Here is a 24220-nt window from a genome sequence, read left to right on the forward strand (position 1 = left end):
ACATGCCTACAAAAAGAATGGTCCAAAATTCCCATTGATCACAATCACACTCTTATGGAATGTATGTCCCATAGGATTACTGCAGTGAAAGGAGATCCCACATCTTGCCATGGCTCTTTGTTCCTCACACCACAGTTTCTGTTGACTTCTTTCCAAGCATTGTATAACACATACTGAATTTCAAAGTGTTTTTTTTTTTTTCTTCTCAAAATAAATGATTGTTGGTTGAGTGAATAGAACTTCTGCTCTAATGGGTTCAAATTCCACAGCTAGAGTGGATATCTATGAAAAATTTAGGTGGAAGAGATTAGCTTTACTACCTGCCATGAGACCTGTCAGGTAGTAAAGTTAAGTACTCTGCTCTGGTCTCCAGAGCAAGTTACTAGGATTACATAACTCTTGCCTACCCATAATAGGTTCAAAACTTAGTCATGATTCATGTAAAAAGATATTTTCTTTGCTGATGACTGCTAATCTATAGATTTCTTCCTTCTTAAAGTGTACTATTTACCACCCTTTACAGGTTGCTATACCACAAATGACATTTTCTTAAAACACATGGAGTTGTGAAGAATATTTCAACAGGAAATTACTGATAATGCTTCTGTTGAAATATTCTTCACATATTTCAACAGAAATATGTTAGAGTGCATGAATTGTGTTCATGCATTCTAACATTAGCCATGTTAGAATGCATGAGTTGTGGCACTTAACTTGGATGAAGTATTCAAGTCTACAATGCTGATATAACTTATGGCCAGACTATCACAATCTAAGTGATTAATAATGTTGAAATGCCTGGTTAGTCTGCAGTAACCAAATCCTCAACTTACATTCTAACGCTCCAATTTGGGTTAGGGCAGTGGCGCACCCATGGGGGGGATGCCTCCCCCCCGAAAAAAGGAAAAAAACACTAGAAAATTTTCCAAAAATCTTCTCCAAATTAAAATTTATTTTTTAATTTATGTTGTGTCATATCTATTTCCATACTGCTTATGCATTAGTGGTCAATAAGGTGGGAATACCCTATAGCTCTCGGGAATTACGGTAGTTGTGAATGCAAGGTGAACAAAGTAGTGCTCAGGCGGACCGAGAGCTACTTCGTTTGCCTGAGCCAGGCCAGAGGAGTATTATGTATTGGCGATCACTGCAGATGATCAGTCATAGGTCATATGCAATGGGTAGTGTGTATTCTTAAATCGTCTACTCAACTCGCCCCTCCCCAAGATTAAATCTTGAGTATCCCATAAGGCAAAGCACATCTCCTTGCAGACATGTATAATGATATGCATTAAGAGAAGGGTCCTTTTGGCAACTGGCATATGGAAATATGACTCCTCCATTACTTCCACATTAGTATCACTACCTCTGGGTCTGACTCACTGATGAGACCTCAATAAAGGTCGAAACCGATCTGGGTAGTGATCCTTCCCTTAATGCATAGCATTATACATGTCTGCAAGGAGATGTGCTTTTCATTATGGGATACTAAGGCAAGCAATGAGAACTTATACCACTTTTCCCACGAGTTGCCCCAGTCCTGAAAATACCTCAGGTGCAAACTTTGTTTTGCTTACACTTGGATATAGGATTAAACCAAATATATAATTGATAGATTTTACTTTGTTTTTCACATACAGTTAGCAATCTCAAAAGGTTCTAAGTTCAGCAGAAAAAGGATAACGTAAATGATGAACAATGGTAAAATCACAAAAATGGTAACTTAAAAGATTCAAAATTCTAATTACCCATATTAACTTAAACGTGCTTCTCCTCCCCAAAAAAAGTCCTCTCTCTAGATCTCTATTGAGATCTAGAGAGACGACTTGTTTTCCAACCAATCAACATAACACCATTACTTTGCATGTAGCATCAGATGAAGCCATCTCAACAACAAAGGGAGAGTGAGTGAGTGTATATGTCAGTCATGATTCCCTTTCCCTGGTGAAATGGAACTGCAGACCATTTTTTTATTTCATGACGAATTCTACAAAATTATTGAAGGCATAGTGATACCCAACTAGCAACTAGTGAAGAACTACACAACAGTAGGTTCCTGTATCCATTTTTTCACCCACTATAAATGACTAAGATATGAGAAAGACATATTTGTAGCTTAGAACCAGTCAAGATGAGAAATGAGTTCCTCAGAAAAGCTCAACCCATCCCAGGATCAAATTTACATTAGAAACACTGTCAGTTGTTTCTTTACTAAACAGTGTTGAAACAATCCAAACTGCAGCTTACAATGCACAGGCTATAGACTGTGAATTGCAAGCTGCAGTTTGGATGTAGAAACCCATCCATAGTGGCTTCCACGACCCTGACTAAGTCTGGCCCAAAAGTTATCTCATGGAGCTCATTCCTTATACTCTACTACTATAAAAATAGATTCCATAAAAGCAATGTTTATCATCAAATGATCAATGGATACCATTCCAAAGAAACAAATCAACTAAGAAAACTTCCTAATTTGAGTTGAGAGGTGTTCATGGAATTAGCAACCATGTGTTGTGATTAGCATTAGAACAACACCAGAGTACTAAAAAAGAGGTCAACCTGAGCTGTGCTTTTAAACCTGCTCTCTCAATCTTTCATCATCTGAAAACAGTTGACTCACTATCTTATCCAGAAGTGTAAACTATCTTGCACTTGTGGTTTTGAATTATATGAAAAGACAGGTTGGGTTTTGACTGGAAGTGTGGGCAAAGAAATCAAGGTTATGAGATCAATGTATGTATACAACTGCTATTCCACAAGTGGTTAATACTTGCTTTCCAACCAACAGGCTGCAGGTTTGAATTCTGACATGGACATGAATATCTGTGGTTGTCTTCAGGTAGAAAATAAATTTTATCACCCAGCATGAGACCACCATCCTGTTTACTGAAGGCCTGAACTACATTTGGTCTCTAGAAATAGAAGGGTTCCAGATTATGCGAAACATGCATATATATATATATAGATATACAGGGTAGCCATAAAATAACTTCCCCTCTTTGGAAGCATCTGTAGCTAAAACCGATAAATGGAATGAGACCAAATTTTATATCGAGACTTTTGAAGGCATGGGGAGATGATTTCCACAAAAAAAAATCGCCGATAGGGGAAATTTTAATGCTAGCAGAGCCAAAAACAAGCAGATAATTACATTAAAGGCAGATAAAATGGAATAATAACATTTCGACAGTGTAAGCGACAGCCGCATCACTCATTCCAGATGAGTATGTGGCACGTTACTATGATAATAAGAATTAAACTAAAACAACAACTTGCGAGAGACACAGAAATTAATGTAGTGATTGAACTTGGATCAGTACTGGCCCCTGTATTGCTGAACACCGCAGTAGCAACGTCTGTTACTGTCTCTTCTTGCACTGCTTTTTGTCTTCTGCTAGATCTAACTCCTAGTGACCCAGTTTATTCAAACTTCTTAATCATAGCTCTCAGTGCTACAGCTGACATGAAGCCTTCTAAAAAACAACTTAACAACTAAAGCACGTATAGGCAAGGTAGGACGCATATTGAGCACAATTCGTCAGTGATTTGAATAACTGCCTGAACGTTCTCAACTCCTTTTTAAGTGGAATTGGTGGTGCTGCTGTCATGTACGCACAGTAAAATTTGCATAATCCTTTTTACCCGCATTTACTGCAAATATTCGACTGCTTCAGCTCTGCCAGTGCCAAAATTTCCCCTATCGGCGACTTTTGATACTAAATATTTTTTTCGCAGAATTCATCTCCCCAAGCCTTCAAAAGTCTCAATATAAAATGTGGTCTCATTCTGTGCATTAGTTTTAGCTACAGACACCTCCAAAGGGGAAAAGTTAATTTATGGCCACCCTGTATATACAGTAGACGCAGTTTATTGTGATCACTTTGGGACAGTCGCTTTTCGATAACAATAACTGGCTGATAACATTAAGCAAAGGATATAAAAAACTCCATTATTTATTTCAATTTATTCATCATCATCATCAAATTCCTGACATGTATCCTCAAGGGGTGTACAGGATATGATAGTACTACATGAAAAATTTACATCATTACTAACTTCCTATCTACAATTTTCTTCCAAATCAGTCTGTTACTTGTCAAGACTACAACATTATCAGATCTTACATTTTTATCGTCTAAGACACTTTGCAACGTATCAATCCACCTATATCTTGGTCTTCCTCTGGTTAGAATTAGAAGTTAGAATCAGGAACAATACCTGGCATATATAGATGATCTACATAAGCCAGATACTGGCTTATGTAGATCTATGTACTATTCTGTCGAAAATGGTACCATCCAGATATCAGTGCTTCAACCCTTTATCAATATTAGCTCTCCTTCCATCTGTAATTTTACTTTTTTTGTACTAGTGTCATTTTGCTATCATTCTTATATTATTGAAATTTGAACTCATTACATTATAGAAGTTTAAAAATGCATAGGAACCTTCTAGAAACTTGCTTTGCATTTTTCAAAACAAAATACATCATCCATATGAGTTAAATTACAATAAAGAATTTAAAAAATGAGGTTTAGATATTAGCAAATTCAAAAGCAAAATTGCATGAATAGATTTTCTTGTTTACATTACCAGAGTTCCTTTAAAATGTTGTGATTCACACCAATAAGACATTTGAAAAGCAGAGCTATGACTTCCTCCACAGCACATTTCCAATTCACCACACCACTTGATGCATTTATTACTACTGGTTAGGAGTTCTTTCTTCTGAGCTTGAAGACGAACTTTTACCACATCTAAAGGTGTAACTGAAAGGGAGAATTTATAAAATTATATGAATAATAATTAAAAAAAAAAAAAAAAAATTAAACGATTATTAACTTGTTATATCCTCCTTATACTTGTTATTCAAGTTTCAACAAACTAGAATCATTCTTATGCAAATAAGAGCTTTTGAAGAAAATAGTTATATTTTATAACATCCCTACTGCAATGATGACTCTTTGAATTATTTCAAAGCAAAATTGAAAAGCACTGTTTTGTACATTAATAAAATATCAACGTATTCACCTGGAAGTTAAAATTTTTTAAAAAAAATATGAGGCAAAAAAGTTTTAAATATTTTTTTTAAAATATGAATTTGCATGAAGAGAGGTAGCAGAACCTATAGTATGCTGGAATCCTAGGTGAAGAAAGCGTCAAGAAAATAGAGGCAGATTCGTGCTTATCTTTTTATGAGTTTAAAGACACAGAGAAACAAGGAATGAAAATACCCTCAAACAGCATCATGGTTAAATGGATGTTTTTGGTGCACTATTCTGAATGTAAGAGTATTATAGGGTTGGATAAATATGAGACTTTCTACAGGATTCACTGATTTTTTTTTTTTCCCCCAAAAAGAAAAGCTGCATTTTTGGTAACAATGAAGTAGATGAGACTGTTCACACACACCATCCCATTGAAGGCTAGTATACAGACCTATAAAACACTGGTTGTAGAATGCATTGAGGCTTTCGAATGTTAGATCACTGAAAAGCGAGTTAACACGAGGAACAGTATGCTCTGGGCAAAACTAAGGATACGATTTGATGTCAGTGAAAAAAAAAAAAAAAGTCATTATATATATAGGAGGGGGGGTGAAACAACAGGGTGCTTGGATAGTCCTGTAAGGAAATCAGTTGCCCATCTACAAAGAGCAGCAGGTAGTTCACAGAATGCGAGTTTGTTAAGTTGGGCTCTATATCAGATCCAATCAAATGTTACATGAACTACATGAGGTCTACCAAGCATTCCATGGTATGCATTCAGAAACAGGTCTGCAGTGGATTAAGAGAAATATGTGAGATGTGATGAATATGATATGTACACTATTAGATGTGATATTAAGTTAAAAGACATCATCATCATCAGGAGACAACATAATAGATTATGATAATCTGTAAGCAATACACAAGGAAACTAGTCGTTAGACCCTATAAAGTTTGGTAGCAAATGGGATGATCTCTGTGATTGTATCTCTTATTACATACAATTATTATTTCCACTCTCCTGAGGTACTTCATTCCCTACTCCACACAAATCTTGTGATCGCTATCAAAGCATTTGTTTACAAATGTGTGCCAAAGCAGTGCAAGATAGGCATTAAACATTTCAAATAGCTTAGCTAAACCACTAGCTTCACATTCAGTTTTAGCTACTGAACTTTTTAATCTTTCACTAAGGATACTAGTTGTAATTTTTGCCTGAAAAAACAACTTCTCACTTAACCATGAACATATCTGCAAGTGAGACTGCTAATCTTAAAAAAAAAATAAAAATAAAATAATAATTCAAGACATTAAGTCTCTTGGGGTCCAGATAATTCAACACAATTGTGCTCAAAATTTGTACTTCAGAATTACTACCCATGTTACCAATGCAAGAGCAGTCATACTCACTGGATATCCACCTATCATATGTCACAACAGTCAAAACTACTGTCCCATTGCCCTCACCTGGATCATCTTGAACACAATGGAGAATTCACTAATAGCAAGCTTCTTCCTACCTGAAGACTCACCACCAATCAATGACTAGCAATACAATTTGTGCCAAACATCACAGAATCCTCCTTACCAAGTAAGGAGGATTCTGTGAAAGTAGATCATCTTATGATCTACTTTCTATCTTCTGCAAATGGATTGAAAGTTTCTTTTCTCACCAACATATTTCATGGTGGATGGTTTCTTTCTATGAATTTCTCAACTAAGATCCTTGCACTCTTATCCATATTCCTTTTCCTATACATTAATGGCCTTTCACTAACCAGAAATCGTACCCACAGTATTTCTGATGACAGTTCACTCCATTCCTCTTTTTTCATCGACAAACATTGCACTGCTCAAATGATTTAAACTTCAAAATTTTCCACAACTGACATTTAAACACTGTTGATCTTGTGGCCGTTTTCAATGGGAATGAGAATAATCTAAACGTCAATGCTATGAAAACACTGTCCTCTTATTTCTCAAACAATTTACCTCACTTCACTTTTTTTGCCTTCAGATAACATTCCCATCTCCAGTCAAGATCTGATTCCTCTTCTTGGACTGACTTTAAACTTCAGCCATTTCTTGGAATAAGCAAACACATCAAATCCATAGTCACCTCAAAAAATAATAAAAAAATAAATAAATAAAATAATAATAAATAAAAATTGATGTCCTCTTACATTTAAGACACTACAACAACAAACAAATCCCAAATCTACCTGCAACCTTAGAATACTATTCTAAGATTTGGGATGGTGCACTAAAAACTTTCTTAAAAATGTTTAATCTGAGGTCAATCTGTTTAAGATGATTCCTTTCTCTCTCTCACACACAAACTTCCTCCAGATGTTTTTCACAGACAATCTGTTTCTGTTATGTAATTTTTGCAGATATTTTAATGAGAAGTGCTCCAATGAAGTGGTTACCACCATTCCTCCACTTTCCTGGAATATCTAAAAACATGAGCAGCCACTGCTGCTAAACATCAATACACAGTTCATATTCAAACTTATCAAACCAATTTGTCATCCTACTCTTTCATTTCAACTGCTACTTGCTATGCTTTTGAATGGCATAAGACTTTTATTGATACATTTCTCTCAGGAATATATAATGATCTAAATTTATGAAGAATTTTTAATCAAAAAATCATATCAAAACTATAAATTTTGTTGAGGACTGGGCAAGGATGTTGGCTGATAATATTTCTCATTATTATCTGCATTATCATCATTATCTGCATCTGAAAATGCAAATACTTCACAATGAGAGTGAATTGTTATTCAGTAATGACCAAGAAGCATTGGCATGATCAGAATCCATTCTGTAGACCAGTGTTTCTCAACCTGGGGCATATGCCCCACAGGGAGGCAATTTGAATATTTTGGGGGACAATTAGAAAATGTACATGCACATATTTATACATATTTATATTATACTTTTTCAGAACTTGGCTGACTATTATGCTAGAGAGAGAGAGAGAGAGGGGGGGGGATCAAGATCTCTGAGACATTGAGGTAGGAGCATGATCCAAAAAACGTTGAGAAACACTGCTGTAGACCAATAGATTTCAAGAGTGAACTTTTTCCCGTTACCATGCACAATCAAAAACTCTATAAATGTAAGTAGCATGCTGATATCTATTGGGCTCCAAAGTGTGTACTGCAAGAATGCAGACTTTGCTTATACTCAATTTGCTGATGTTGTTGGCAAGTATAAAGGTAAGTCAGTTCCACTATGGAGGAAAGAATTTTATCATCTAGAAATAGACAGAAGGAGCCTAAAATGTAGCTGTGTCAGTCTTAAATAATTCATGCCTTACCTTAGAATGGAAACTGTGGACAAGCTAGTGTGCATTTAGGGACGATCACCCATCTTCTGCATGAAGACATGTCTACCCTAGAACCACTATCTTCAGAGCTATAAAAATTTCTCTCATCATCATCAATACCCGAATTATTTACCCTTGCCATCTCAGAAATGAACCGTCTTAGTGATACTTGTTAATATTTCTTTCTGCTCGAGTAACATGCTGAAGCTAACGAACATTACTAATAAAGAGAGGCACTCTTGATGCACACACATCCAAGTACACATGAAAAGTCACAAGTAATAGCCGAATACATGCAGAAATTTGTTTTGTTTTTCAACTTTCTGTTGATTAGCAGATATTAAAAACATTTTATTCTAATATTGCTTATGTAGGATGATGCTATTTTTAAAACATCAGTTTCCTCAATAACACATAATTTCCTGATTTATTATAATCATAATTTAATTTCAGTATTGAAAATTAAGTTAGATATCTGCTACAATTACTATGAAAAAATAATGAATTAAAACAAAAAGAAAGAGCAAATTATATATTTGTTTAATCCTTTATCCAAGTGTAAGCAAACAAAGTTTGTGCTGAAGAATTTTCAAGACTGGGGCAACTCGTGGCAAAGGTGGTATAACTTCTTATCACTTACCTTAGTATCCCATAATGCAAAGCACATCTCCTTGCAGATATGTATAATGCTATGCATTAAGGGAAGGGTCACTACCCAGACCAGTTTTGACCTTTATTGAGGTTTCATCAGTGGGAGTCAGACCCAGAGGTGGTGATACTAAGGTGGAAGTAATGGAGAAGTGATATTTCCATATACCATTTGCCAAAAGGTGTCACATCCCCATTATTAAAATAGTGGGGCGTGACACCTTTTTAGGTGAAGCAGGTAGTGTTCTCCCAGCATCTGCAAAACCTAGACTCATCCATTGGACTGCAAGATGGTGAAGTGTGATTCATCACTCCAGAAAATTTGCTTCCACTGCTGAAGAAAGTTCATATTCTCAGATGAAAGCCATTTTCTTTGTCCAAGGAGAGCAAGTACCGTATGATACCAGTTGCCAAAAGGTGTCACACCAACCCATTATTTTAATAATGGAGTGTGACACCTTTTAGGTGTAATGGGGTATATAGAATTCTCGTAGAAAGGCTTACACATTGGTTATAGATGCTTATTGAATAACTTAAGGAATTTATAATGTACAAAAGATATAAATTAAATTAAACTTTAATCTATATTTAAAATATTTCGGCAACGTCATGTTGCCATCTTCACAGGAACTTAAAATAAAGACATGTGCATGCAAGCACTACATACAGTAAATGAGGACGAAGCAGGAAGCTATTGTTTCTCCTAAATGTCCTGATGGTGCTCCTAGCGGGATATATAGGTATTCTTGGCAGTTGGGCTGAAGATCTTCTGATGTAAGTCTCCCAAATTTGGGGCAGTCTCATGCAACTAAATTTGTTGAGGTTTAGCATGTTTCTTAGGACTGTGGCTGATTCCATGAATAGTTTTTCAAATCTAAATTTACTATGGTGTATTAGCATGGTTTTCTTCCACCGTATTCGGTGGCATGTATCTAGAGCATGGCCAGCAAGACCAGAGTAGCTGTATTGGTGAAACCAGATGTAGTCCTTGTGTTCTGAAATTCTGATATTCACTGTCCTGCCTGTTTGGCCATAGTAGGACAGCTTACAGCTGCAAGGGACCTGGTATACACGAGGCAGTTCTAGGGCAGTGGTTTTTAACCTGGGATGTGTGCACCCCTGAGGGTGCGAGAAGTTTCTAAATTTTGACCCCGATTCGATGGACGGCAGCTATTTAAGACGATCTTATTGAAATATGAGCCAATGCACGTATTGAATTTGAAAAACTGGACTTAGAACAATTCTGGTGTACACAGAACCTTATTCACAGCTGGCAAAAGCAGCATTGCAGACACTTTTATCATTTGCCACCACATACCTGTGTGAAATGGAATTTTCATCACTTTTGCACATAAAAACAAAAGCCAGAAATTGCTTAAATGCAAGTGATGACTTACGCATGGCTCTTTCAAAAAAGGGGCTTCGCTTCAAAAGTATTATCATGAATAAACAACAACAACAACATAGTCATTAAAAATTGAGATATTGTTTTGTGTGTATATGTGTTTGCTTTTCAATAAATAAATTATCTTGCAATAGATGTAATTTCCTAAATAAAGAAATAGAAATACATTTTTCAAGTGGGTGCAAGAACTTATTTTTAGATTCAAGGGGGTGCCGATCACTAAAAATGTTAAGACCCACTGTTCTAGGGGAAGTGGTTGGTCTTCAGTGGAGCGGATAAGGGATGCCAATTTTCTATATGGTCTGTAACACGAGGTCAAGTCATGTTTTTTAGGATTTTGGTAATTTTTTCCGAGGTGCCTTTCTTCCACTGTATTCTGTGGCATATATCTAGAGCATGGTCTGCAAGACCAGAGTGGCTGTACTGGTGAAACCAGATATAGTCCTTGTGTTTTGAAATTCTGATATTCGCTGTCTTGCCTGTTTGGCCAAAGTAGGACAGCTTACAGCTGCAAGGGACCTGGTATACACCAGGTAGTTCTAGGGTAGATATTCACCTGTATTGGTGGGTTTTCTATAAACTGAGAAAACCAAGGTTCCATCAGGCTGATGGGCGACTAGTGTGTCTGAGAAAGGGAGGCTGTTGTTTTTCTCTTTTTCCAGGGTGAACTTAATTCTGGGGTGTTGGTTGTTTAAGTGTGTTAGGAAGGAGAGGAGTGTATCAGAGCCTTGTGGCCAAAAAGCAAATATCATCAACGTAGCAAAGCCATGTAGTTGGTTTATGTGGGACAGAGTTTAAGGCTTCTTCAAAAGTCTCCATAAAGAAGTTGTCCAAGGGTGGGGAGAGTGGTGAACCCATGGCTGTCCCCTCTATTTGGTTGTAGAATTTTCCTTGCCAAACGAAATAGCCTGAGTTCATTGTGAACTGAAATAGGGCTGAGATATCGGGGATGAAATTTAGCTTGGATTAGCTCTAAGGTTTCTTTGAGTGGGACATTTGTGAATAAGGAGGAGACATCAAAACTGTCCATTATGTCAGTATGTTGGAGTGTAAGGTTTTCTATGCTGGCTTTGAAGTGGACTGAGTTTTTTTTATGTGTGATGGTGTGTTGCCAGTATAGTGTGTGAGTGCTTTGGCCAAATATTTAGCTAATTTGTATGTGGGGGAATCAATGCCATCCACTATGGGATGTAATGGCACATTTTCTTTATGTATTTTTGGGAGTCAATATATAGCGGGAGGGGGATATAGAGTTAAACGGTTTTAATTTGTTAGTGACTTTTACAGGCCAAGAAGTGACTTTCTTAAGGAGCCTGTGGAGTTTTCTAATTTTACATCCCATAGTGGATGGCATTGATTCCTTCACATACAAATTAGCTAAACATTTGGCCAAAGTACTCACACACTATACTGGCAACACACCATCACACACAAAAAAACTCAGCCCACTTCAAACCCAGCACAGAAAACCTTACACTCCAACATACTGACATAATGGACAGTTTTGATGTCTCCTCCTTATTCACAAATGTCCTACTCAAAGAAACCTTAGAGCTAAATTTCTTCCTGATATCTCAGCCCTATTTCAGTTCACAATGAACTCAGGCTATTTCGTTTGGCAAGGAAAATTCTACAACTAAATAGATGAGACAGCCATGGGTTCACCACTTTCCCCACCCTTGGACAACTTTATGGAGACTTTTGAAGACGCCTTAAACTCTGCCCCATAAAAACCAACCACACGGCTTCGCTACATTGATGATATTTGCTATTTGGTGACATGGCTCTGATACACTCCTCTCCTTCCTAACACACCTAAACAACCAACACCCCAGAATCAAGTTCACCCTGGAAAAAAGAGAAAAACGACAGCCTCCCTTTCTCAGACACACTAGTCACCTGCCAGCCTGATGGAACCTTGGTTTTCTAAGTTTATAGAAAATGCACCAATATAGGCAGATACATTCACCAACAATCCCCCCCCCCCTCACAACAATATGGAGTTATTAAGACACTACACAACAGGGCTAAACTTGTCTGTTCAAATGACAATGCCCTAACCACAGAACTAAACCACATCTTCAACACTTTCTCAGCGTAAACTTCACAACAAGGACTACGCTATATCCATCACCATTCTCTACATCCGAGGCACCTCGGAAAAAATTACCAAAATCCTAAAAAAACATGACTTGACCTCGTGTTACAGACCATATAGAAAATTGGCGTCCCTTATCTACTCCACTAAAGACCACCCACCTCCCCTAGAACTACCCGGTGTATACCAGGTCTCTTGCAGCTGTAAGCTGTCCTACTTTGGCCAAACAGGCAGGACAGCAAATATCAGAATTTCAGAACACAAGGACCACATCCGGTTTCACCAGTACAGCCACTCTGTTCTTGCAGACCATGCTCTGGATACACGCCACAGAATATGGTGGAAGAAAACCATGCTAATACACCATAGTAAATTCAAATTTTAAAGGCTATTCATGGAATCAGCCTCAGCCCTAAGAAACATGCCAAACCTCAACAAATTTGGTTGCATGAGACTGCCCCAAATTTGGGAGACTTACATCAGAAGACCTTCAGCCCAACGGCCAAGAATACCTACATAGCAAGCTAGGGTCACCATCAGGACTTTTAGGAGAAACAATAGCTTCCTGCTTCGTCCTCATTTAATGTACGTAGTACCTGCATGCATGTGTCTTTATTTTAAGTTCCTGTGAAGCTGGCAACATAACATTGACAAAATATTGGAAATATAGATTAAAGTTTAATTTAATTTATATCCTTTGTACGTTGTAAATTCCTTAAGTTATTTAATAAAGGGGGTATATGGAAATATGACTTCTCCATTACTTCCACCTTAGTATCAACACCTCTGTGTCTGGCTCCCATTGATGAGACCTAGATAAAGGTCAAAACCGGTCCGGGTAGTGATCCTTCCCTTAATGCATAGCATTATACATGTCTGCAAGGAGATATGCTTTTCATTATGGGATACTAAGGCAAGTGATGAGAACTTATACCACCTTTGCCACGAGTTGCCCCAGTCCTGAAAGGACTTCAGGCACAAACTTTGTTTGCTTACACTTGGATAAAGGTGAAAAGACGTACTGTCAAAGAGCTCCTGAAAGATTTGTGATTTTTGTTCATTCATTAAGTGTTTTCTTGATTTAATTGTGTATTTTTAGTAAATTATTGTAGTTTTTTTAGCATAGTTATTGTACTAAAGCATTTTATAATATAATTTCAGAAATATTATTAGTTTTACTACTCTTATAAATGGTACCAAAAACTCGTCATAACAAGGCAGTGACCAAAGCTAAAGTTGTTGCTACTGAGGACAGCTTTTGTCCTGAACAAAAGCATTGTTGTAATGATGATAATAATTTATTTGAGGATACGCTGACATCAGAAATAGCTTGAAAATCATTAAGAAATCGACCAGGGAATTGTAAAAGGTGGAAAAACATTTGTCTAAACTTCGTCAGGATAAGAAAAAGGATGAAAACAAGAACAGGCAGGAAAATACTGAACATGGAAATCAAAATATTAATAACAAAAGCCAGTTAATATCAAAAAAAAAAAAAAAAAAAAAAAGGTAATATGGTATGGTGACTCAATTTTGAAATTTGTGCTTGCCGAGGGAGTCACCACTTAAAGTTTCCAGAGAGTGAAAATTAAAAATACGACAAACGTATTGAAAACCAAAAAAGGTATGTAAAAGAAATGACAGTGTTGGTAGGTACTAGTAATTTAAGTGGTGACAAACATACTATGAGAGAAGATATGAAAGGTCTGTTGGAAGAAGCGAGAAAGAAATGTGAAAGAGTAAAAATTGTAGGATTACTACCTAGATGATAGTACTGACTTAAGAAGGAGGGCAATGATAGCAAATGATTTCAAGCGCAGGCTATGTAGAAGATATGGATGTGAGTTTTTAGATGTGTGGGGTATGTTTGATGGTAGAAAAGATATGTATAAGAATGGTGGCCTGCACTTGAATTCATTTGGCATCAGAAACTTGGAGAAATTACTTCTTGGTATGCGACCCAATGCAGAGTCAGGGAAACTAGATGTCAAGGGAGGAATGGGAAAAATGTGTGTGAATTTCAGCTATGGTACACAAACATGATAAAGATATGAATGCCCTTGAACATGGTTATGTATGTGATGAAGGAGTGGAAAATATGCTTTGGGTTCGGACCTTTTAAGTATATCTGGGAAGGGAAAAGAGAAAATTCTAGAACAGGACCAAATAGATTGCATATCTAATTATAAGATAGGTTAGGTTATAATTTATTATGTCTATACACAAATGACAGGAGCATTACAAACAAAGAGGTTGAGTTTGTTGCTTTATTGAATACGATGTGGTCTAAGATTGTTGGCATTAGTGAAACCTGGCTATCAGAATCAGATATGGAGTGGGATCGAGTGTAACAGATATACTATTTTTAGTAATGACAGAAGAAATAAGAGAGGATGAAGAGTGCTACTGATGATATGAGATGACTTAAGCCCAGTTAGGGTAGAAATACAAGAAAACAATGATGGTAACAATGTCCCATGTAGTGATGAGTTTGAGTCTATCTGGTGTGAAGTGGAGGTTAACAGAATGAAATATATGGTGGGGTGTTGCTACAGACCTGGCAGCTCAGTTGTAGGGGATGAAGAAATGCATCACCAATTTAGCCTTATGGCTACCAAGCGAATGATCGTTATGGGTGACTTTAATTTTTCAAACATTGATTGGGTACAAGAGAAATCTCATGATAAGAAAGAACAGGAATTTATTGAATTGTTGTGAAACAACTTTCTCAAGCAGCATATGAAAGAAGGAACTCAAGGTCAAAGAGTGTTGGATTTGCTCATAGCGTCAGAAGGGATCTCTGTCAAGAATATGGCTATTTTACCACCAATTGGTGATAGTGATCATGCTGTTCTTTCTTGGAAAGTAACTACTTGTATTGAAGCTATGATTAAAAGAGGCTACATGCTGAATTGCAAAGCTGGAAATTATGATCGACTTAGAAGAATATTATCTTTGGTCCCATATCAGTTACTGAATGGAAAAAATGTCAGCAATGCATGGGAATCTTTGAAAAAGCGCTTAAATGAGGCGATATCTTAATGTATCACTAAAGAATAAATAGGTTGAGAGTGAAATGGATGTGCAGCCTTATTAAGCAAGAGATCCACAAGATGATGATGATGTGGAAAGAATATTGTGAGAGGAGTTATGAAATATATAAAGCTCAGGCCAGAAAAGTAACGAGTATTGTGAGAAAAGCTAAAATGAAGTATGAAAAGAAAGTGGCCACGCAAGCTAAAGGCAATCCAAAAGAATTTTATCGTTATGCCGCAAGCAAAAGAAAGAAAGAATGAATGTGGAAGAATAACTTTATTGAATGCAGATGGTACAAGAGTGTCAGAAGCTATGGAGATTGTTCAGTTAACGAGTGCTCACTTTGCTAAGATATATCAACCAGGTGTATGAAAATGGTGCACAGTGCTACTGCCACGTTGGACGAAGAGTTAAGAGGTTCATGAAAATGAGGTTGAAGAGCTCTTGCATAACCTTGATAAGAATTTGTCAATAGGGACAGATGGAATATCAGCCTGTTTGCTATAGGAATATTCAGCTGAAATGGCTAGGCCTTTCACACATTTGTATAACTTGAGTCTCAGTTCAGGAATGATACCACAGGAATGAAGGGAATATATGATAGTTCCATTGTACAAGGGGTGGTGTAAAAACTCATGTCTAACTACTGCCTATCAGTATGTCTGGTGTGGTAGTGAAGATTTTAGAGAAGTTGGTAAGAACTCGCATACAGAAATGGGTAGACAAGCATTTTATACTCTGCAAGGAACAGCATTGGTTTACTAAAGGAAGATCATATTTTAGCAATTTGCTCATATTTTATAACAATGTTATGGCTGAATTGGATAAAGGGAATGGATACACTATAATAATGTTGAATTTTTCTATGACATTTGATAGGATACCACACGATAGGCTGTTGCGTAAACTGGAGAATATGGGATTGGAATATAATCAATTGACTTGGATCAGGGGATTTTTGACAGACAGATATCAAAAAGTGGTATACAGTGGGCGTGAATCTGCCAAATTTAAGGTAACCAGTGGGGTACCTCAGGGTTTAGTCCCTGGACCATTATTGTTCAATCTATACATTAATGACAACAAGCAGGGTCATCAGATTTGCTATTAGAAAGATAGGCAGGGATGCTACTGATATTCAGCAATTACAAAATTATTTGAATAGATTGGAAATCTGGGCAAACAAAAATGACTCAGTTTAATGTTAGTAAGTGTAAAGTTATGCACTTTGGTGTGATTAAGAGTTCCAGTGGCATATTATGTTAGCAGGGTGATGCTACAAGAAACTGAAGAGGCAAGTGATCTTAGTGTATTATTGGTGGATAAGAATTTAAAGTTCAAAAGGTCACATAGCAAAAGTTGCAAATACAACTCAGAGGATAATTGCTATGTTGAAGCGAACCTTGACATGTAAGGATAAGGAAGTATATAAGGCTTGAAAGACCACACCGGATTACTGTGTGCAGATTTGATCTCCTGGGTTCCAAGGGGATAAAGAAGCTGCAGAAAGGGTGCAAAGAAGAGTTACAAAGATTATATCTGGATTATGGAATTTAGATTACGAGGACAGATTGTGAGTGTTATAGCATTTCAGATGATGAAATTTTTCATTATATGGAAGGTGGGGAGAGAACACGGAGCCATCCATGGAAGTTAAGGTTGTTCTCAGTTAAGAAAGGGGTAAGAGCTAGGTTTTTCTCCCAGAGGGCAGTGAGTGAGTGCAATAATTTGACCTTAAGGGTAGTGAGTGCATCCAGTGTAAATGAATTTAAGAGAAGGTATGATAGCTAGATTGGGTAATTTACAGCCTCCCTCGATGAGACCTCGACTCCCTGGAGGTCTCAGATAATAATAATAAAGGATTAAACCAAATACATAATTGGTAGCATAGTCAAATGAAAAAACTACCATTAACATATCTCTAATCCAGAGAATTTTAATAATGGGGTTTGACACCTTTTGGCAACTGGTATATGGAAATATGACTTCTCCATTACTTTTCACCAGCGTCTCCGTAGCTCAGTCAGTATAGACGAAGCCCTTTGGTTGGAAAGACCTGGGCTCGATTCCCGTCAGTGAAGTGAGGAACCTTTATCTGGTCTCTTTCGACTGCACTTCTTACCCATGTTCTTTCAACAAGGTAGCATGAATCATCTCCAGGTTTTGTTGGACTTGTATATGTTTTAGCCAGTAGGGAGATTAAGAATAATCTCCCATACCTACAACAAGAATAAATCATTTTGATTCAAGATAGATCTATGTATCAAGAGGTCCCAGAGCTTTTTTTTCAACAAGCATTCATGCCTAAAATAATTTTCACCTCATGCTTTTCTAAAGGAGTTTTTTTTTTTCTGTTTAGTTGCACTATGGTGAGTCAAACCAGATATGATTCATCATAACATATAGAGCTTTCATAATCAATGATTATTCTCTTCCCAATGAAATGGCTTGTTTGACAAAAACACAAGGGATGAAAATCTGAAGGAACCTCATAGACAGCCAAGAGAGAAAGGGTTGGTACCTGCACTTAATGTCAGATAAGAATCTCAAGTTTGTTACTATCAGTAACTTAAAAACCTGGTGAACTATGGAAATGCCCAAAATCTGTGGAATCAGAAGTAGCTTAAGCAGAAAGCCAATAACTTCAATGATTTATTAGATGCTTTGGGGATTGTAACCACTTAGGAGTTTTGATGAAGGGATTCTGTTGAAAAGATGGATCAGAAGAACAAAAAGCATGCACTATGTTGAAGTTTTTTTATGATACTGTACTTCTGGGATGACAAGTTGAATTTCTGTGTTTACTATGAAGGCTGGTTTATGGCAAACAACCTGCATATTCAAGTGAGTAGAAAAAATGCTAATTTCCTATGAATTTCTTTTTCTGCAGATGGTAAATTTGATGTGGATGTGAAGACTAAGTTTTTGGCAGGAAGATGATCATATCAGATTCTGGAATACAGCCAAATGGCAAAAATGTTTTCAACATAGTGAACCAACCTAAAATCATAGTTGAAAACAATATATAATATCAACAAGAAAGTTCATGAGACAATAAATGTATAATATGCCCACACTTTGTAGAGCTTCGCTTGGCGACTTGCCAAGAATAGTCAATTCAAGCTGAAGGGGAGAAAGAAATGAAGGATGCACGATTTGGTCGCCAACATGCAAAATCACATGTTTTCTTGTCTGTTGCTGTACTAGTAGTAGCTTGATTTTTGTTGTCACTTTTTTGCATTTTTTTTTACTATTAATTTGTATGATGGATCCAGTATAGTTCTGGTGTTAAACCTTTCAATAGCTCTTGCAAAAGAATATTGAATGATGTGCTGACATTCTGAATATGCAGGCAAACAACCTGCATATTCAAGTGAGTAGAAAAAATGCTAATTCCTATGATTTTCTTTTTCTGCAGATGGTAAATTTGATGTGGATGTGAAGACTAAGTTTTTGGCAGGAAGATGATCATATCAGATTCTGGAATACAGCCAAATGGCAAAAATGTTTTCAACATAGTGAACCAACCTAAAATCATAGTTGAAAACAATATATAATATCAACAAGAAAGTTCATGAGACAATAAATGTATAATATGCCCACACTTTGTAGAGCTTCGCTTGGCGACTTGCCAAGAATAGTCAATTCAAGCTGAAGGGGAGAAAGAAATGAAGGATGCACGATTTGGTCGCCAACATGCAAAATCACATGTTTTCTTGTCTGTTGCTGTACTAGTAGTAGCTTGATTTTTGTTGTCACTTTTTTGCATTTTTTTTTACTATTAATTTGTATGATGGATCCAGTATAGTTCTGGTGTTAAACCTTTCAATAGCTCTTGCAAAAGAATATTGAATGATGTGCTGACATTCTGCGAAAAAGAATCGTTAGAAGGCAGTCTCCTTGTTCCCCTTTCTCATAAAACATGCAAGTGCAATTACGGATGTATCAGAGTCAACTGTTAAAAGAATTCATAGGGAATCAAAAGATGAAAGTAAGCCAAAATTTAAATCTCCTAAAAAAAAAGTGCCAGAGAAAGAAAACCATGAAAATGTAGCTTTGAATGATTTTGATGTACACGTTATAAGAAGAACTATTCACGAATTTTACATGGTCAAGAAAAGAGCCAACTATTCCGAAATTGATTCCTGTGCTTAAAGAAAAAATTAATTTTCCTTGGAAAAGAGAAACTTTAAAGAAAATACTTCATGAAATCTGATTTTGTTTCAAAAAGTCCCAGAATAAAAGGAAACTTATCATGGAGTGAAGTGATTGTTTTATCTAGAATGCAGTATTTGAGAGCAATAAGACATTTCAGGGAGGAGAAAAGACTGATTGTGTATCTAGATGAAATTTCGATTGATAGTAATTTAACTTATAGAAAATGTTGGCAATCTAAAGAAGAATGTGGAGTGCTACAAACCGGAAAAGCCTTGCTGCTCATAATAATTTTGTGTGCAGGTGGAGAAATGGTTTTGTTTACTGAATTCAAACTTACTATACAAAGTCAATTCAACTACTGGAGATTACCATGGGCAAATGAATTCTACGATCTTCGAAAAATGGGCAGAAGAAAAACAGATTCCAAACCTTCCTAAAAATGCTGTTGTTATAATTGATAATGCTTCATATCACTCCATTCAATTAAACAAAGTTCCAAATTGGTCTAATAAGAAGCAAGTTCTTATGGATTGGTCTCTGCAAATAACATTTCTCATTCTGCAGATATTCAAAAAATTGAATTGCTTAATTTGGTCAAAAGAAACTTACCCCACAACTAAACTATTTAAATTCGACATGATGCTCAAAGAGCATGGATTACTACCTTTGAGGCTACTACCATATCATTGTGATATTAATGCTATTGAGTATGTTTGGAAAGAAGTGAAAAATTTCATTCGCCAACACAACGTAACCGGGGATATTGATGTCGAAATTTTTTAAGCTTTCAGAACAGGCAAATGAAAGTATTACAGTTCAAAACTGGGGAAAATATTGGTCTCATGTCACCTCATTGGAAAATATGTATTGAGACAGAGATGGAATTATCAAAGAATTATGTGAACCGTTGGTGATCAATTTGAAAGTGATGGCGATTTGGACACTGATTCAGATGACTATGAAGATTAAAAGGATTTCATAATGGTATTTTTTTTCAATTTTTTTTTTGCATGGGTTTGTTAAAAGAGTCACAACAAGTCATAAATAATTAATTGGTTTAGGACATTGAAGTGTCCCAGTTCTCTCAACTGTAAGTTTAGAATATCTAAGTTAATTTGAAAAATTTTCTGTTTTTCTGTATAATTATTTTTATTTTATACAAAACTTTCTTAAAAATAATTTTGTTAATTTTTTGTTTTATGCTATACCTTTTTTTAATTTTGTTAATACTCTACGTGCATTTTAAACAACTGTTATACATGCAAAATAGTTACCACTTTAAAAACTACAATGTTTGTAAAAGAAAAGCTAAATTTTCCAATATGTAATAATAAACAAAATCATCCCAAAAGATTGATTGAAGATGGATTGATTACCCTATTATCGAAATGGATTCTCCTCTTTGTGACATGTGCAGAAGTGTCGAAGAGTCTCTAATCGGTGGGCGTACTATACAAGATGTATAAAAGGGATGCTGGCAAATAAGAGACAAAATCAATCTCAAATCTGTATGCTACATAATTACATCCTTGACGTAATGAGAAAATGAAGAATTTAATAAGATGTAGGCTGTAGCCTATACAAGCAAGTAGTAATCAGAATTTGGCAATTTTATAGGTAGGCAATTGGTAATCCAAATTCGTTTTATTGATACGTGCCCTCCCACTTGTTTTCAGTAAATCCCACCCATAGAACTCTAGTATCAGTATTGTAGGTAGGCTAAGAGTTACATAATCTGAACATCTTCAAAATACTTCAGGTCCTAATAAGAAGAGTGGTCATCTCACTTAGGTTAATGAAATTAATCTGCCACTGAAGACATTCACAAAATATTAAGCCTGCAGTGGGATCTGAAAAGTCAGCTTGTCGGTTGGAGAGTAGATATATAGCATGTTGCATAAGCACATTTATAATGTGTAAGTATGTCTAAGACTGTTTCCTGTAAAGAACTTTTACTAATAGATGATTAACATGAAAGGAATCCTTACAAAGTGCAAATAACAATTTGCAAATTGGATAATTTTTTTTTTTGACTGGCAGTTAAGAAAACTACCAGGAAAGAGTGATTTCTCAAGCTGATGACCGTCATTTGTTTTGCCAGCAACTTACACGCAATTCAGCAATGCGTGATATTACATTTCTTGATAAAATTGATATTACCTTTCACTAAAGCTTTTTTATACGTGCACGCTATACAAGCTTAAACTTGACATTTACAGGAAGAAGATATTCATACATAACGTAATCGTAGAAAGGCATTATTATTATTTTTTTTTAACGATTTAGAAAACCACCCTATAAAATAATAATTCCAAATAACGCCATGAAAAGATTTTTTTTTACTTCCTAACTTGATTACTTTCAAAATCCATACATAATATACTACTATTAACTAAAACTTACCAAATAATGAAGTAACAAAAGCGCCTGTACAGGAAGAAATCATTTGCTGAACTGGTGTGATGCATTGCGGTTGCCATGCACATGGCTGCTTAGAACAAATTTCTGACATTATTGGGGATAATTACATAAAACAAGCAATTAAAACTGTAATTAAATACATATTTACAGACTCGCAAATATTGCGCAGGTTACAACTAAAGTTAAGTAAACGGAGCATTCTTCAACACTCTTGTTAACCACATGCCGAACTCTTTCAAGCTGCATAAGAGCGTACTTTAGTGCCCTCTATCGTTTTCATATGCAACAATATTAAAATATTACATATAATAAGTCCGCGCGGTTAGCCTAGTGGCTTTGCGTTTCGCAACCATATGCCTGGGGAAGGAGTGTCCTAGGTTCGATTCCCGTCTACGACGTGAGGAGCTTAAGGATCTTCCTCAGTCATAGCCAAGTTAGCCGGTCTTGGGCGTGGGCAGCAGGGTTTTTTCCGCCAGTTTATCTGTGGTTTTTCATCCCGCAAGCAGGCAAACCGGCCCCGTGAACACACAGGTTACAGTCATAAATACTTACGGCAAGGAAGCAACGGGAAACCACCTTGCTCATAATCATCTCTCCCTAGAATGGAAGCATATAGCTACCCTCCCGCGGCCGTATGGCAGATGGGAACCAGAAGAAGACATATAATAATTATAATCAGAATTAATCAACAACAACAAAAAATAAGTACTTTTAGCTTATCACATAACCTTAACATTAATAGCAGGATACAAATTTCGATTATTGTTTTATTCCAAGTGATGAATAATAATTCATTTTAAGCAAAAAATAACTAGTTAAAAATAATTAAGAATTATAGACACGTAAACACAATAATATTTTAATATTTGCCACACATTTCAGTCTGAAAATAACAGACTATCTTCAGTGGCTACATAGGAACAGTTTTTAACAAGGTGGAATACAAACAATTAATCATTCAAAAGTAGAACGAGCCGCGTGATGTTACGTTGCTAAGCATTAAAGAGAGGAAAATTTTCATCAGAGTGATGATTAAATTATAGCTATTAATTCACAATTTCATATAATAGTCTTAATTTATAAATAACGTTAGAATAATGTAGGAATTAAAAGTCTCAATTAAAAAAATGTGTTATCCTGATTAAACTTTCCCATATTTTTGATAAGGATATTCAGTCATTTCGATTCAAGTTAGGGCGTTGAAGTAAGGCCTCAGCACTCTCTTTGAATAGGCATTCAAAATTATAGCGACACCTGTGTAGAAGGCGAGTCTTGGAACAGAGAATGTTGTGGCTTGTCAATGGAGTCACTCCATTGATGTTTCATTTTTTATAACAGTTCGATAGCTTTTTGAAAGTGCACTAAGTGTGCATATAACTTGGGATGACTTTGGTGTATTTAAGCAGCAGCCGACCAAATTCGATTTCCAGATCTCGATAATGAGTAATTTTTCTAGTTCTCTGTTGTTAATGTTGTTATCACTAGGGAGAACAATATCAATAATCCAAGCCTGTCGATGGACGTTAATTGTAATGTTAGGTACATTGTGTTCCAAATGCAGATCAGTTTGTATTCTAAAATCCCAGAGAATTTTTGCTGTCTCTATTTTATGCTGTCACTCACAATACAACTTATCACTTGCATGGATATTATAAAACCTCTTTAATATCGTAAAAGTTCCTATCATGGGGGGGGCCGCTTTTCCGCCTATCAACTAAACTTTGAAAAGATAATACATTTTTGTGAAATGATCACTCAGCGATACAACTATTTCTCCAGTTATCAGAAGTAGGAAACCCATATTTCATGCCAGTCAATTATTTTAACCAATTGATCATGGCAGCGTGTATCATCAGTTTGGGCTCTCTTGCTGCAGGCACTGATTACATGTTCTACAGGTCTCATCTTTCTGATCGCATAATCTGCATTTGCTGTTATTATTGATGATCAGCATTTTTGCTTTCATTGCATTACTTCGTAATGCCTGTTCTTGTGCTGCTAAAATAAATCCAATAATAATAATAATAATAATAATAATAATAATAATGGTGATTTTTACAGCATCTCCATGGAGTCTGGAGATTCATCATGGGAGACCCAAATCAACAATCATACACAAAAATTCTATCATA

General features: G+C 36.1%; 1 protein-coding gene across 1 annotated transcript in view; it reads right to left on the bottom strand.

Annotated features, from left to right (window-relative positions):
• The window catches only part of LOC150101165 (mitochondrial glutathione transporter SLC25A40-like), a 101697-nt gene extending 79382 nt beyond the window's left edge, over positions 1 to 22315 (bottom strand). The window contains exons 1-2 of the mRNA XM_090401799.1: positions 22071 to 22315; positions 4594 to 4769 (exon numbers count right to left, since the gene is read on the bottom strand). Coding sequence (XP_090257925.1) covers positions 4594 to 4769; positions 22071 to 22179 — 285 coding nt within the window. The 5' untranslated portion in view covers positions 22180 to 22315. The remainder of the gene's footprint in view (positions 1 to 4593; positions 4770 to 22070) is intronic.
• Between the last annotated feature and the right edge of the window lie 1905 nt (positions 22316 to 24220).

This window comes from Typopeltis vanoorti, chromosome 12 (genome assembly GCF_054136105.1).
Source record: "Typopeltis vanoorti isolate ZY-2024b chromosome 12, IOZ_Tvanoo_1.0, whole genome shotgun sequence".
Taxonomy (NCBI): Eukaryota; Metazoa; Arthropoda; class Arachnida; order Uropygi; family Thelyphonidae; genus Typopeltis; species Typopeltis vanoorti.